The sequence below is a fragment of the Sinocyclocheilus grahami genome, unplaced genomic scaffold (genome assembly GCF_001515645.1).
Source record: "Sinocyclocheilus grahami isolate Dianchi unplaced genomic scaffold, SAMN03320097.WGS_v1.1 scaffold25.1, whole genome shotgun sequence".
NCBI lineage: Eukaryota > Metazoa > Chordata > Actinopteri > Cypriniformes > Cyprinidae > Sinocyclocheilus > Sinocyclocheilus grahami.
The window spans coordinates 788,789-805,764 of NW_015505204.1; the positions used below are offsets into that span (position 1 = coordinate 788,789).

The 16,976-nt window shown below is 36.5% G+C and overlaps 1 protein-coding gene across 1 annotated transcript in view; it reads right to left on the minus strand.

Moving 5' to 3' along the window:
- Positions 1 to 658: 658 nt before the first annotated feature.
- The window catches only part of LOC107564921 (spermatogenesis-associated protein 16-like), a 59,037-nt gene continuing 42,719 nt past the window's right edge, over positions 659 to 16,976 (minus strand). The window contains exons 6-8 of the mRNA XM_016250093.1: positions 14,266 to 14,430; positions 4,699 to 4,782; positions 659 to 730 (exon numbers count right to left, since the gene is read on the minus strand). Coding sequence (XP_016105579.1) covers positions 659 to 730; positions 4,699 to 4,782; positions 14,266 to 14,430 — 321 coding nt within the window. The remainder of the gene's footprint in view (positions 731 to 4,698; positions 4,783 to 14,265; positions 14,431 to 16,976) is intronic.

Sequence of the window (16,976 nt, forward strand, 5' to 3'; positions counted from 1 at the left end):
AGATCTTGATAAGAAGAAGCCATATTAGTATACATTATAAACGAGAATTGTTAACGATATTGTTAATGTCCACACAGCTGACAGCTTTACCTGTTGCATTTTGTCAAATTGTGCATGAAGTAGTCACTGCTTTTCTGCACTTTTACTTCATGTCTTTGTCATTTTTGATCTCTCTCATGCTGCACAACTGGAGCTGCTTTTAGCAGTTGTGCTGTCAACACTGGTGTTTTTTTCCACTAAAACTTTGATGCGCATCGTCTCAGTTTATTATGTCAACATATCAAAAGATGTGATCAGAAAGCAAGCAGGAAAAAAGGCATTACATGCAAATTTATATAGTCACCAGTGGCAATCTCAGCAAAAATATCACTCACAAATTAATATTTTTGGTCGCAAATGTGACCATTTTAGTCACAGTCTGGAGCACTGCATTATAATGTACAGAAAACAATTATAACTGTATGAAACTTTCATTGTTTTCATTCCAGAACATTCCATTTCACCCAGACAGTCCAGACAGTTCAGTCATGAAACTCTAGATGGTGCAGGCTGATACGACCTTTACATGCAGTCTACTAGCAATCACATCATCTACTACATGGCACAAGCGGATTGGCCTCTGCTGATTCTGCAGCCAATGATATTTGTGTAGTCTGGTTCAGTGTTCGCTGTAAGATGGTCCTGCAGAGTTCACAATTCCTCTGAATCCCTCCACCTCCCCCAGCTCCACCTTTGTAGATCTGCCAAGAGATTTATGTATGCCTATTCATGAAGCAGCATATCTTGCATCTTCAAAGCAGCGGGTCTGCATATCTATTGGAAGTAGCAAGTCCATACTTGCACTGCAGCAGCAGCAGCAGCAGCAGCAGCATAGCAGGTTAAAATTTCAAAGACCAAATGAGTAACATTGTCATATCCATTAATACATTAGAATCATTCTGAGACTTTACAGTGAATTTATATATTGAGTTTAGGCTGTATTGCCTAGCACTAAAATCCAGTGATTGGCTTCTGCAGTAATGATTTGAGCAGTTAATGTTGGTGGGATGGCTTTAAGTGTGCGGAATATGGATGTAACGATTCACTGAGAGCTGGTTGAAAATCAATACAAATATGTGACGATTCAAATCAGTTGAGATGTTAAATGAATCATGATACATTTGGGGGTGAGTGTTTATATGAATGTATCTCTGAGGGGAACTGACTGTGTTTAGAAAAGTTTAGATGATATTTTCTTTTCATCTCGTCTCTGTATAATCAATATTAAAGCAGCATTCATAAGAGCTGCACTGCTTTGTTATCGCTGCTGTTTCACAAGTGCCACCTGCTGTCAGAGAGTGAATCTGCGTCTCATTTAGCCCGTCTGCTGTCTTTGTTTCGTGCAGACGTTTTATGCAGTATAGTTTCACAAAACTAAAGTCAGAGCATTCTGTTTTTGTTTTAAAATTTCAAATTATACAATCTAATTTAGATTAAAAAAGCTGTTCATGTTGCATGTATGCAGCATCTTTGTTTGGATTGTGATTCAAATGCAGTGGTTGCTTCTATTTTTGAATGGAAAGAGCACAGGCAAATCCTTTGTTTATATGAAGAGGGTTTTTTTGTCTTATTTATTTGATTAAATTTGGGGTTTGTTTTAATTTCACTTTAGTTTTGTTATTTGACATATTTCTGTTTCATAAAGTAATGTGAGGCATTTTGTCCAAAAAAGAATAAAAGGACACCTTTTCATTTATAATTTGCCTTAAATCTAATTTTGTTTAAAAAAAAATTGTGAGAAAATCTAATCGTGAAATCAGTATCGCGAATTGAATCGAATCATGATTTGAGCGTATCGTTACATCCCTACATGCTTAAAAATAAAGGTGCTTCAAAAGGTTCTTGAAGCGATGCCATAGAAGAACCATTTTTGGTTCCACAAAGAACCATTCGGTCAAAGGTTCTTTAAAGAACCATCTCTTTCTTACCTTTTTATAATCTGAAGAACCTTCTTTCGCCACAAAGAACCTTTTGTGAAACAGAAAGGTTCTTCAGATGTTAAAGGTTCTTTATGGAACCATTTTGACAAAAAGGTTCTTCTATGGCATCATGAAGCACCTTTATTTTTAAGAGTGTAGTGCGGAAATATGGCTTGTTGCTTTTACAGAGCTCTGTGTTTTATCTTGAAAAGAAAACACCCAATTGCAATCATCTTCCAAACCACCTGTCCCTCCAAAGTTTGTGCCCTTGAGTAATTACTCTGTGATGAACATCACGGCTGTGCCAGAAATGTCTTTCCCCTGCCCCTGGTTTTAGTATTTAAACATCATCGGCTGTGGGATAGGCCTCATCTCTGGCCGTTGCCCTCTCTTCCTCCTTCACTCCCTTTGTCCCTAATGCTGGCTGGATGATGTATGAGACAGATCTGGAGTGAAAGGTCATGTCCACGGGAGGAGTGTGTGAGTTTTAAAGAAGAGTGTGTGTTTGAGCAGCAGCATGTGATGTATTCCGAGCGGCTCTGAGGTGCGGGCAGCTGATGGAGCCACAGCAGGTACGCTCCAGACAACACATTCCCTTTCTAGACCCAAAAATCCCCAACTGAACCAAGCCCTGGAGTCCGACCCATAACCCCACTGCCCTGAAAACAACATCCTCCGCTCTACTACTAAAATGAAACATGGTTAATAACCTCTGAAACAACCCTGTTCCTGGAGCCCCCCAACATTGCACATTTTGAATCTGTCCTTCGTCTGAGATGCCTGTTTCAGGTCATGGAGTCTCTACTAATGAACTGTTGACCTGAATCAGGTGTGTTTGATAAGGGAGACATTCAAAATCTGCACCGTTCTCCACTGCTCTAGCACCACAATATTCTTCAATCTTTGAATGTAGACTGGAGAGAATGGTTCCAAATCAAACATGAAGGAAACTCTATTTTGGAAGTTTCAGAGTACTTTTATTATTATTATTATTATTAGTAGTAGTAGTAGTTTTTTATTGGTAGTAGTAGTAGTATTTTATTATTTATAGACTACTGTAGTATTTATTAAAATTTTTAAGAGAATATACATTTATATTTTTATTTTAAATTCATTTTCATTTTAGTTTAAGTTTTAGTAACTATGTTCTTTTGTCCATTTTTTTTATATTTCTATTTCTATAACTTTTTGATTAACAATTTCAGTTTTTAGTTTTAGTCATTTAGTATCTTATTTTATTTAATTGCCAAGACACCATTTGCAATATCTTTTTTACATTTTTCATCTAACATTTATATTTTGCTATATTTCAGTTAACAAAAGCGATTTTTAATAGTTTTAGTTAACAATAACAACACCGGGTATAGTTTTGCATCACCATCATCTGAGAGCTCATGACGCACAGCTGGAATCTGGTATAGAGATGATGTAATTATCTATTCAAAACAGAAGCGCTAGAGCATGGCATCATATTCTACTGCACATATTCTGATATTTTTGTAACTTTCTCTGGGAACTTTTCCCTGAGCAGCTCCATATCAAGCTGCTAAAGCCAACACTAGCTATATTATTATTTACTATTATTAATAAATATTACTATTTAAAATTATTTATATACTACTATAGTATTTATTAATATTTTGAACTAGCTTGCATTTTTTTTTTTTTTTTTTTACTTTTAGTAATTTGGTTTACACTTTTTAAATTGTAATATACAGTGGGGCAAAAAAGTATTTAGTCAGCCACCAATTGTGCAAGTTCTCCCACTTAAAAAGATGAGAGAGGCCTGTAATTTTCATCATAGGTATACCTCAACTATGAGAGACAAAATGAGAAAAAAAATCCAGAAAATCACATTGTAGGATTTTTAAAGAATTAATTGGATATTTATTTCAGTTTTAGTAGTTTTGGTACTTAAATATATTTTATATCAGTTAGTTGCAAAGGCAACATTTCTAAATTTCATTTAACTTTCACTGGGAACCTGATCTCCAGCGTTACCTGAGCACCCCCGTAATGCCAACTAAATTCATAATCAAGCCGCTAATGTAAACACTAGAATTTATTTAAGCCTATAAATTCCACTCAACAACTACAGATTTCAGTACTAGCACAAACACCAGAGAGGAATTGCTTTTTTTTTATATATATATATCTTCTTTATAGTCTTAAAAGTTTCCTCCAAACATCCCTTCGAAAGTCTGCATTCTGGTCAGGCTTCCACAAGAGTGGGAGGTAGATTCATTTCACTGAGGCACAAGGTGGTAAATAGGCTTGCAAACACTGCCACTGGTTTCCATGGTGCTTCAGAACAACATTTCAAAAGACTCAGTGTGTTTTATGAAATATGAATCATGATTCTAAGGCTTAATTCTGTTCTTTCCAGGGTGCTGGCTTGATTTCCTTCTCTCAGTAGCAATTTGAATAACCCAAGCCGGGCTAATTAACAGGGGAAATTCATTTATAGACGAGGATTAAAGAACTGTTCAAACCAAATGCTCCTCACACCACTTTGTTCACCATAATAGAAATGACAGTTCTGCCAAGAAGTCTCCACAGCCCCTGAAGACCACCTCAGAAAATTAATTTTACCCTTCTGATTTAGTATATCAAAAGTCTTTGTTGAATTCTGAGGAGTGTATGGAACAATGCACTATTGCGTAGGTGTGTGGGCACTGAGTGGCATTTGTGCCCCATCTACACGCCGTCATTCTCCTTTTCCCTTTCACTGTCTATTTACCTTTTGCATTGCATTCCACACACGTTCCTGATCAGAGCGCTTGCCTTCAAGGGTGTCCATGGTGTCTGCCATTAGAGCCAGCAGCTGCCAGGAGGAGATAAAGATGATCACAGCTCAGTTCACACAAACGCCATAACTTTTCTAAACACTGCACCTTAAAAGCTAATTAAAAAACCATTTGTTGGCGGCTGATTTTTGTAAGTCATCCCTCATATAATGAGGACCTCCTTCTTGTTCCCCTTTGGGTGGTGGAGAGGGGGAGGGGCGGAGTTGGGCTTTTACAAGGCTGGTGGTTAGAAATTGAAACAATGTGGACAAATTGAGGAACAACACTCGTCCATCACAGGGCACAGCAGATGGGAATGTACACGCTGCACGCTGAGACCCATTTAGCTGAGAGAAGGAAGGGGAAGTTAAATACTGAAAGAGACACTAAGAAACAGATAAAGAGACAAAGAAGAAGGTGTATGTGCCAATGATTAATGAATTCATATTAAATTAATATATTTTTTTTTTTACATCTTTATGGGCAAGTAAAAAAAAGACTGAGATTGTAATCAAAAACATTCTGGAAAACTGGAAAAAAAAGTTCTTGTTATTAAGCAAACAAAAAAACAAAACAAAAAAAAAACAAACAAAAAAACATAAACAGTGTCAAAGGCGAATAATATTATGAGGATGATTAAAATATGATTCATATTTACTTTTTGAAAAATTATGCACATTATCTGTTATAACCTGTAGGACAAACATTACAAAACCAAACTCGAGAATATATATATATATATATATAGAGAGAGAGAGAGAGAGAGAGAGGAGCAAAAGAAAATTGTCAAAGAGCCTACAATTTTTGTAATATACAGTTTCAGGTTTAGACAACTGGAATAGAAATCTAGAGAATAGAAATGCTGAGAATGTTATTCTATCTTTTTTTTTTTGGTAGATCCTCATGACTGTAGACCCTCTTACGACGGCCTTTTAGTGCCATGTAAAAAACAATTAAAAAATCTAAGATTACGAGATTAAAGTCGAAATGTTTCGAGAATAAAGTCGAAATGTTTCGAGAATAAAGTCGAAATGTTTCGAGAATAAAGTCGGAATGTTTCGAGAATAAAGTCGGAATGTTTCGAGAATAAAGTCGGAATGTTTCGAGAATAAAGTCGGAATGTTTCGAGAATAAAGTCGAAATGTTACGAGAATAAAGTCGAAATGTTACGAGAATAAAGTCGAAATGTTACGAGAATAAAGTCGAAATGTTACGAGAATAAAGTCGAAATGTTACGAGAATAAAGTCGAAATGTTACGAGAATAAAGTCGAAATGTTACGAGAATAAAGTCGAAATGTTACGAGAATAAAGTCGAAATGTTACGAGAATAAAGTCGAAATGTTACGAGAATAAAGTAGAAATGTTACAAGAATAAAGTCGGAATGTTTAGAGAATAAAGTCGAAATTTTACGAGAATAAAGTCGCCCGAGCGGCCACATCATTTTACTGGGATGAGGAAGAGTCAATTTTAAGGACTCGCGGAAACAGTTTAATATCAAGAATATGATATTTATTAACAGACTGAACAGGAACAACTTTTTATCTTAACATCAGCTCACACACCCAATCGACATTCCTTTGGGGGTGCTGTAGCTCTCTTATTTAACCCTTTTTTAATACACTACAAATAGCCTATATGTGGGATTATTAGCAGAAATCATACCCAGGGCTCGAATTGAGGGGGGATGCGGCGGGGGATGGCATCCCCCTGGTGGGAAAAAAATGACAAAAAGCATCCCCCCTAACCATCCCCTTTAGATTAATAATGTTGTGTATTATGTAAAATTTATCGTGCAAATAAAATGTTAAAATTCTCTACTTATGATAATTCATGAACTAAATAACGGAGATTGGCCAATCAGAACTCGGTAGCCTACTGTAACAAGCTTCCACAAGCTGAAGCAAGTTTCCTTCATTTTTCGTGCATAATGGTTCAAGCGCAACTTTTGAAGTTCTTTAAAAAGAAGACAACAGAAGGTATGATTTTTCCTTTATTAGAATTTAAAGGCATTCCCGACATTGTTATTGCGCTGTATGTCTGACTGTGAGGGACTGAGAGACGACAGGAGAGCTGACGACGAGTAGCCTATGTCACCGACTTTGCAAATAAACGAACAAAAACACATCTTGAGAGTCCAGAAGCATTCACTGCGCGATGAAGCCCATTAGAATGCAGTTCGAATGCCCTTACAATTCAAGCAATGAAAGAAAAAAATACTCATGTAGGAGTTTTTATATTCATTGCACAAGCTGAATATCAGAACATAAATATGCTAATAATTTTATACAACAGTATAGAGCAACGCGATGTTTCATTCCTTGAATGAATCTGTTTTTGAACGAATCATGTGAGCCAGTGATTCAAAGGTCCATTCACTTGTTTAGTTTCTAATTGAATCAGTCGTTTTGAACGACTCGTTTGAATTGAATGATTCAATAAATCATTTATTAAAACAGGGATTTGTTGCCATCGACTGGCGGTTTTATTGTCTTCTTTATTTATCCATGACAGTCCTAAACCAGCCAAGGTGCCAGCAAAATATTGTTTAATTAGCAGTAGGCCTATTGACCCAAATCCCTCAATTTCAGGCCCCAGAAGGAAAAAAAAAGCTTAAAAATAATAGTTTGTTTATTAAGGCAAATTTTTCATTAAATAAAAACCTTTTTAGACAAATTTTGTAATAATTGTGTAAAATTAGCTACGGGATAAACCCCAACCTGATAAACCAGGCCTACTTTTAATATAAGTCTCAGCTTTCAATATCAGTTTTATAGCGAAACTCAAATTATGTGTCTTACAATAATGTGTTTTTCAAGCTCTTTAATGATCTGATCGCTGTATTTATGTGAACCAGTTCATTAAATTATACTGTTTTCTTCGTGAAAATTCCAAATTTACCACCTACTCCGCAAAAACGTCTGTGGCATCCAAACTTTTATTCCGCACATGTAGCCTATTTAATTAATAAAACGTTCTAAAAGTTGAAGTGGGCTCCAGCTCGTTAACATAAGTTATGTTGATTTCTTTTCTGAGGTAGCCTGTAGGCTATAACATGAAAGTGACTATTCACAAGCTGTTTTATTCATGGTATAATACAGTAAATTAATGACTGTATTATACCATGTACTTCCATTCATTATTTGTACGCCAGCCACCCAGTAATCGCTAAAACCTAGCGATCGGTCACGCCACATTTAAGAGCGTGAAAAAAACACATTATTGTAATATATTGTTTGTATTTCTAAAACTGACAGATTTTGAAAGCTGGGACTTTGGAATATCTCCCGGTGCTCCCAATCCGGGCCACTTGCATGTGCAAAAGGCTAGAATATACTCTCAAAATATTATAACTTTAATCTTTATTTTCGTAATATTTCGACTTTATTCTCATAGTATTTTGACTTTATTCTCGTAATAGTTCGACTTTATTCTCATAGTATTTCGACTTTATTCTCGTAATTTCGACTTTATTCTCGAAATATTACGACTTTAATCTCGTAATCTTAGAATTTTTATTTATTTTTTTTAACGTGGCACTAAAACGCCATCGTACCCTCTCGACTGTGATGAAATTACCACAAATGCAATAATTTTATGGCATGGCAGCGAAAACTAAATACAATATTCACAATTGATTGAGTGAAATTTGTATGATAATTTAAGTAACTTTTTGCTGAAAATTATATAAACATTTTTCAAAACTTTCTAAGATTATTAAGAACTTGGCACATTTGATTCAAACTGTGGATGGAAGTGGTTGGCCACCTGCTTTACTAAAGTGCTGTTTAAGTAAGGGGAGCTGCCTCTGTAACTCCACTCTCTACATACTGTACAGCACATACCATCTTCACATAATTGCTCTCTATACTCTTATTTCTATTCATGAATATAAGAACATACCATTTCCAGAAGCAGCATGTGGCCCTGAACTAGGTTTGTTCACAAAGATGACAAAAAAACGGTCTTTTAAAGCTACTGTATATACTTCCAGCTTATTTATATAGAACTTCTGTCAATGAACATAGATGTGTGATACTCACTGCTATTTCTATATAAGTACTCAGGTCTTTGTTATTTGTCAGAATGATTCTGGGTGGTATTGTATTGCGCCCATACAAACATCACGCTAATTGAACACCCTGTGGCTCTCTATTCATGGCAGATTTGTTCGCGATCTCACATACATCACACTGTATTGATCTGGGCTAATCTCACCACTGTGGAGCGCTAATCTAGTAAAGAGGCAATTATGGTGCTTCAGCATATGCCAGAATGAGATTTATGCCACCTCCTTCTATTCGTTCTATTTTCTTGCTCATTTTCTCTGTTCTTTTCCATCACGTCTATATCTGCAAGCACAATAGCAGTTGTCTTCTTTGTCGACACTAGTTTCTCTTTCAGTCTCATAACTATTCACAACAGAGCAGTTTTTTATTGCCGTGCATAATTCAGGACTTTATTAAAACAAGCTGGCCCGGTTCTGCTCTTGTGGTGTGATGTTACTTGATCGCTCCCTCAAAACGGTGCATCAAGACTCTCTTGCGGTAAGACCAAGGAGGTCTATAACTTGAACCTGAGGAAAGCTTACTGTTTTTCTGATAGCGCCATAAAATCAGCATTCAAAACATTTTCATTCACAAGCTCTTAATTAAATTTGATTCTGATTTATTTGGGTATATAAGGGCTGTCCGGAAATTATCCAGCCATGTAATACCAAAACCCTCTGCAAAATCCTTTGCAAAAAATGTCTTCCCTTTCAAAGGTGATTTTAGTTTTTGGAAAGGATAGAAGTCGCAGGGCACCAAATCTGGGCTGGAGGGGCGCTGAGTCACCTGGGTGATGTGATGCTTCGCCAAAAAACTCTTAACAAGACGCGATACATGGGCGGGCACATTGTCGTGATGAAGCTGCCAATCACCAGTTGCCCATAGGTACGGCTGTTTTTGTCATATTGCATCTCTCATCTCGTATTTTTCATATTACATGGCTGGATACTTTCCGGACAGCCCTCATATGTTCATTTTGCTAATGTAAGAAATTAACCATTAAAAGAATTGACTCAAGTTGATACAAGTTATTAGGATAACTGGACTACACACATAGATCTGTATGTTTTTGATTCTCTAAAAAGAACAGACTAACAGTCATTAGCATAAATTGAGTCATTAATTCAGGAATCACAATAAACTGGTTGTGCCGTATGATTTTAATTCACTAAAATAATAGACTGGAATTAGACTGGTCATCTTGTATGTTTACCCTTAAGAATAATTCATTCAGAAATCAAATAACCGATTCTTAATAGTAGTTCATTTGGGAATCAGACTACACTGGTTGAACTGTCCATTTTTTTATTTATTAAAAAAAGAAATCTCATAAAAGGGCAACCCATTTTTAATAAGCTATTTCAAAAAGAAAAAAACCTGCTCCAAACTGTTCAGTTGAGTGAATATTGAAACAATATTGGGATTATTCAAATGAAGATTAATAAAACAAATGTAATTATTTTTACCCAGTCTTACTCTTGAATGGCTGCACTGTAAGAAAAACAATCTGTAGAAAAAGGGCAATGGCAATTTTCATCCAGGACATTATCTGTTAAGTTTAAAGTCCCCATGAAATCAAAATTGAAGTTTTTTTAGTATGTTAGCCTTAAGATTATATATAAGCCAGTGTGATCCAAAACAATTACAAAATTCGCATTTAGAAGATATAAGCATTCAAAAACTTATTCTAACTTCTGCCAAAATGGATGAATGATTTTGATGACATCACCCTGCACTTCAGCTTCTCATCAAACTTTCTGTCCAATCAAATGCTCTCTAGAATCTGAAGTGTCCCGCCCCCTACACTATAATTAGACGCTGAAGCTGCGGCTGAAATTGGTCACTTGTTCACGGAGTTAGTGTTTTCTGTATGGTCAGTGTAAATATGCTTTCAAAAGAAGATAAAAAAAAAAGTCTGGGTTTGCGTTGTCATTAAAAATACACCTGCAAGGCTTTTGAGAACAAAGAAAAACAGAAAAAACTAACATAAATAAAAAGAATCAAATAAATAGGCCTACAAAATATATTGTTCACTTAGCCTAAATAATTAACAAATTAAGATAACAAAACGAAAACACACACTGAATCCTTATGTGCTTTGAAGAACCACATGTTTTTTCGTCAGACATAAAAATAAATAGCAGGCCTACTTCAGAGCACAACTAAAAAAATTTACGTGTCAACGTTGTGGGGCACAGTCTGGAGCGCAGCCTGTTCTGCAGCGTTGATCCTTGTGGAGTTAGTGTTTTCTGTATGGTCAGTGTAAATATGCTTTCAAAAGAAGATAAAAAAAAAGTCTGGGTTTGCGTTGTCATTAAAAATACACCTGCAAGGCTTTTGAGAACAAAGAAAAACAGAAAAAACTAACATAAATAAAAAGAATCAAATAAATAGGCCTACAAAATATATTGTTCACTTAGCCTAAATAATTAACAAATTAAGATAACAAAACGAAAACACACACTGAATCCTTATGTGCTTTGAAGAACCACATGTTTTTTCGTCAGACATAAAAATAAATAGCAGGCCTACTTCAGAGCACAACTAAAAAAATTTACGTGTCAACGTTGTGGGGCACAGTCTGGAGCGCAGCCTGTTCTGCAGCGTTGATCCTTGTAGCCAATCATAGACGTATCTGTTGATTTCATGAACGCAGTGTCCAATCAGAAGTGGTTAAGCTAGAATCCATTCACCGCTCATAAATTAGGAGATTTGTTCAGTGTTTCTGAGTTGTTTGCGCGTTTGCGAATCCACTCATTAGAACAAAATGTACACACAATGTAAATAAGAGATTAATTGTGCAGTAGTGTAGAGCTTCACTGAATATAACATAACTTTGTGAGATCACGAAGAGCTGAGACGAGTGACAGCTTTTTATTGATTATGAGGGGGAGCTCTCTCTGCTCGCTTTCTAGGATTATAACCCATTCAGAATTTGAATACATTCACTCACGGATTCACTCTCTGATAACCATTTTTCCAATACTGCCTTTGGCATTGCGCTGCCTTTATTACTTCAGTTAAGTGACAGTGGAGCAGGTGCTTGCGTAGTGAAATATGTCTGTAAGCACATGTGGTTGCACGTATCGACACCCCCCCGACATAACAAATACCTATAGAATATTTTTCTTTAACAATGCAGCAAACTTTTTAAAAAATACTTGAAAAAAATATATACTTTTAAAACCTTTTAACTGAGCATTCTAACTTTCAGTTAACGGTTAAATGGACAATATGAGCATCCCTAGTTACAGCATCTACCAGCAGAGGCTTACTGGACCAGCTTGGGTCAGAGCCCATCTAAAACTGTTCTTAGATCAGTGTTGTGTTCTTAAGATGGCCCAGAGCTATCAACAGATCTGCGTAAGTAGCTCAGCCTGTTCACAGCGAGGGGAACACTTAAATAGCGATAAAAGGAGATAAAGGAATGATCTCTATGTAAATGTGCGTTTAGACTAAATTCCCACTTCAGACCGATCTGAATCCGATAGAGAATGTTTATAATCCTTTGATTTCGTTTCGTTCTTGTATTTTTCAGTGCATGCATACTCAAGGGATCACCACGCAGTCTCATTCCAGCTGCCTGCTTCCTCCACCTGTACTCAGAGAGGTAGCTTGGCCCTGTGCAGCGCTTTATCTGCATATTTTAAATGCCTTTTGGAGGAACATTCATTTGAAGTTGGAAATGAGGAGAATAGCTTTGTTTCCATGCAACTTTTTTCTTTCATCAAATGACATTATAAAGCACAAGAGAAAAGTAGAAATCAGCAGCCAAAAATTTGCTACAGGAATTTCTGCCATGAGAATATGCAAACACATAAAATTTCAATGGAAAACAAAAGGAGTTATTTAAAGCAGTATGCCTATGCTGCTTTTGTACAGTTAATAACCGCTTAAATTTAAGAATGTATCTCTCACAAAATTATTGAATGGCTTCAGAATACTTGGAATTTAGCCAGTGGGTTGTATCTGAACAAGAAGTACAATTTAGCATACTTTTAAAAAGAGTACTTATTACAGATATTATATACTATAGTAGAATATACTTACTATAAGTGCAAAATGTTTTCAAACATTAATTGCAATTAAATTAAAGTGTATTAGTTTAAATTAAATGCAATTAGCTTAACAACATTAGAGTTTTTTTATTCACTTAAGTAGGACTTAAATACATCTTTATGCATAATTTCATAGAATTTTTACTTCTATTGTTTTTGGTAATAAAACAAAATGTGAAAAATGTGTACTAATGAATTTATTAAAAGCATTTATGGTAAACTAAAACTTTTCCAAGATGTTAAATGTTTCCAAAAAGTAGACTTACATGGCCTTTTGATTTTATTAATACTATTATCTGCAAGTGAACTTTAAAAATAATTATACATTGAAGAGTTGAAGTACACGACAAGTGCATATTCAATAAAATGAAAGTGCCCCTATTATGGATTTTTGAAAATTACCTTTCATGCAGTGTGTAACAGCTCTAAGTGAATGAAAACATCCTGCAAACTTTTAAATCTGAAAGTGCACCGTGTATAAAGTAATTGTCTCTCAAAAGCAAGTCGACTCTGAATCATTAAAACGAGTCATTTTTAAAACTAATACCAAGCTGTTTCATGTTGACGTCAACATGAAACATTAGCATATTGCTCGCCACTTGTTGGTCTTTTCGCATTGGTCTGAATGAAAATGCAAATTCATTCTTTGCCACTAGGTGCCGCTTTTGCCAGTAGCCCCTCACTGCAGAACACAAGATCCAGGGGGCGGGGTTGGATCCACATCTAGGGGGTGGAGATGGGTAGGTTTAGGGATCAGGGGGTGGAGACGGGTAGGTTTAGGTATATGTAAGGGGGGAGGAGTTGGATCTGGATCCAACCACGCCCCCTGGATCTTGTGTTCTCCAGTGAGGACCATTTCGCTTTTGCGGAGGTAAAAATAGCGGTTTCCCCGGTAACGCTGTATACAAAGCAGCACTGAGCTCACAAACTCCGCTTTATCAGGCATTACAGGCATGATTAAATGAAATCAATCCAAACCAAATTAAACCAAACCAACCACCGCAGACTAGCATCATGCAAAGGTGGGGTTTGGAAAAATGAATCGTTGAGCGAATCATTTGGGAGTCGTTGAGCAAGTAAGGTAAAAATAAATGCATATTATAAGACAATGAAAGTGTTTTTTGACCTTGCATGCATGTCAACCTGTTATTTGAGACTCCCAAAACCAAAATATGAACCTTTCATTCCCCATAATAGGGGTATTTTAAGTGCACATCTTTTTCACAGCGGACCACTTTTATGATTCTTTATAATGTGTGTTTGTCATTTTTGGAGCTTGACGGCCCCTGGTCCCCATTCACTATCATCGTATGGAAAATATCATCAAGAACATTTTTCATCTATCCCTTTGTGTTCCATGGTAGAGAAAAATTATTTAATAGATTGAGGGGAAGAGGAAAAAGTAACTGTCTCACCAGCTCTGTGCCAGAAGGACTGATGTCCTGCAGGTAACGTGCGACCGCCAGCTGTGCCAGTCTGTACTGCAGTACATGCGTATGTTCTCTGAACCTATTCAGCTGTCCCAGGATGCTAGCATACTGCAGCCGCTCTATGAGTCCAGATCCTGTGGAAAATCCCACCTGAGCACCCAGCAAAAACATGCTAATTTATACACTGAATAAAGAACTGATTTAATTTATTTTCATTTTCAAATAATTTAATAAAACAATTAAATACTTTTTTTTTTTTTTGCTATGGTACTGAAATTGGTTCTGAAAATCATTTGTTGTAATGTATAATTAAGAGCTCATATTAAAGAGCTGATTTTTTTTTTGTTAAGTCATGGCCATAAACTGTAGGCTACGTTTTTAAAGACTTCTGTAGAGAGGAATGTATTACTAGGAAATGATCCTTGTCTTTTATTGTCGCTGTAATTACATTAAAAATGTCCTGGGAAAAGTCCTGGAAAATGATATTTGAAAAAGAGTGGGAACCCTGATCAAATATCATTTTTGGGTGAGTAAATACTGAAAAACTTACCCCAAGTTTTGGGTAATTTTTTCCACTGAGAACCTTAAACTGAATAAGTTCTGCGTTCACTATTTGAAAGTACACAGTCACTCAAACAACATTCAAGCAACTCACACTATTCACATTAGGGCTTTAACAAATTTCTCAACACGAATGGCATTCACTGCTTTGACTTCCACGTGAATCTGACGCAAATAATATCACAGGAGGGATTTCTTGAAGTGTTTATGGCAGCTGAATGTGTTGTTATTGGGTTGTGTGTACAAGTATGTTTCTGTCATGTTTCCTTGATGCCCTGAGTTGTGCAGTATGTAAATGAAGTCATTATAAATTGAAAAAGGGACGCTGACCTTTTCCACAGAGAGTAACAATACAAAGAAGAAGAACAAACACTTTAAAAAAAGTGTCAGCATACGGTGCTTTTGTTTGAAACTGACAGCTCCCAGTGCTAAAGCGTCCCTCAGAGCCGTTTCACACATGCCGCTGCAGTGCTACAAAAGCAACTCCATGTTCCCTGATGATTCATTATGTCAAATACCTTTTGGCATCTTGTTACACGTGTTCTTCTCATGCTGAAACTTGACAAAAGGCTACAAAATGTTGCAAGTCAAGGTGAAAAACTGCTATTCTTCTGCTATTTTATGGTACGCTCAACTCCGCCCCCCTTCCCAAGGTCACATCTTAACCGTTTTCCCATGTGGACCGTTTTTGGCCTGTTGAGGTTGCTTGTCTAAATAGTGCTCCACTCAATGCCTTTCTAGACTCCTTTTATTTCGTGTGAGCTCTGTTACTCTCCAGTGTCATTCATTCACTTTATGGTCATTTTTATTACCAACACACATCCCCCTGCATCATTTTTCACCACTACTGTCTCAGTAGATATTTCATCTCAGGTGTTTTTTCATCGCTCCACACTGTTTACTTTCCATATGCCAACCAAAGGAGACAGTGAGCTGGTTAGAGAAAAAATACATACGTACATAAACTGTACATACATACAGTGGATATACCCCTCTTTAAAATAATCACAGTGTGTTGCTTTGCAGCCTGAAATGAAGATGGACACAGTTTTTGTTTTATCCAACTGTATTTACTCAGTGCAACTTATAACATCCAAGTGAAAGATATAACACCAACATGTCAAAATGTTCTGTAAAAAACAGAATCACTGAGTTGGAAAAAGGATCATCCCCACTTTTGTCAGTATTTTGTTGAACCACCTTTTGCTTTAATTACAGCCTGTTGTCTGTTGGGATTTGTCTCTGTTTCTACTAAATTTGCACATTTAGATTTTGCAATATTTGCCCACTCTTCTTTGCAGAACTGCTCGTGTTCTGTTCAATTTGATGATGACCATTTGTGGACAGCAGTCTTCAAGTCATTCCACAGATTTTCAATGGGGTTTAAGTCTGGACTCTGGCTAGGTCATGCAAGGACATTCACTTTTTTCTGCTTCAACCACTGTGTGGTCAGTTTTGCTGTGTGCTTTGGGTCATTGTCATGTTGGAAGATAAACCTTCTTCCATTTAAAACTTTCTGGCAAAGGGAATATTTAAGTCCTTACATTAAAGTTCACACAAACTCTTTTCTCCGCAGTGGCTGGTCGCGGTGGGTTACAGCAGTCAGCTCGGTAAAACTCTCTCCAAGATCATTCTGTGTTCCCATTATACTTGATTTGTAAATACATGTCTATGATTTTGCAAAAAGGACTTTATCTTCTTGCCAGAGTTTAATGTTGTTTTGTTACTTGCTACCGGGTGTCTGTGAGAACAAAACACGGGCGTAGAAAAGACTATAAATAGTTTTTAACGTGCACAGTAACTGAAATTTAAAACTGTTAAAAGAAAGGCTCAATAACTGTTGCACAGATATAATACACTACGCATCAATTTCTCTTCCCTTTGTGCTTTGCAGTTTTTAACACGAAGCGCTTCCAATGTGCGCACATTGTAAGCGCTTCGTGCTCATAGACTGTCAACCCTCTATATTGCGAGTAAATCACTCGCATATGCGACTAAATCTTCGCTCTGGGCGACTAAATGATGTCTAATATTAGCCAATGGCTAATCAATTCTCAGATTTTACTCGCCAGTGTGTGAGTTGGAGGCTGAGTATATGTTTAGCACAGATATATTTTCACTCACAGAACACTCTG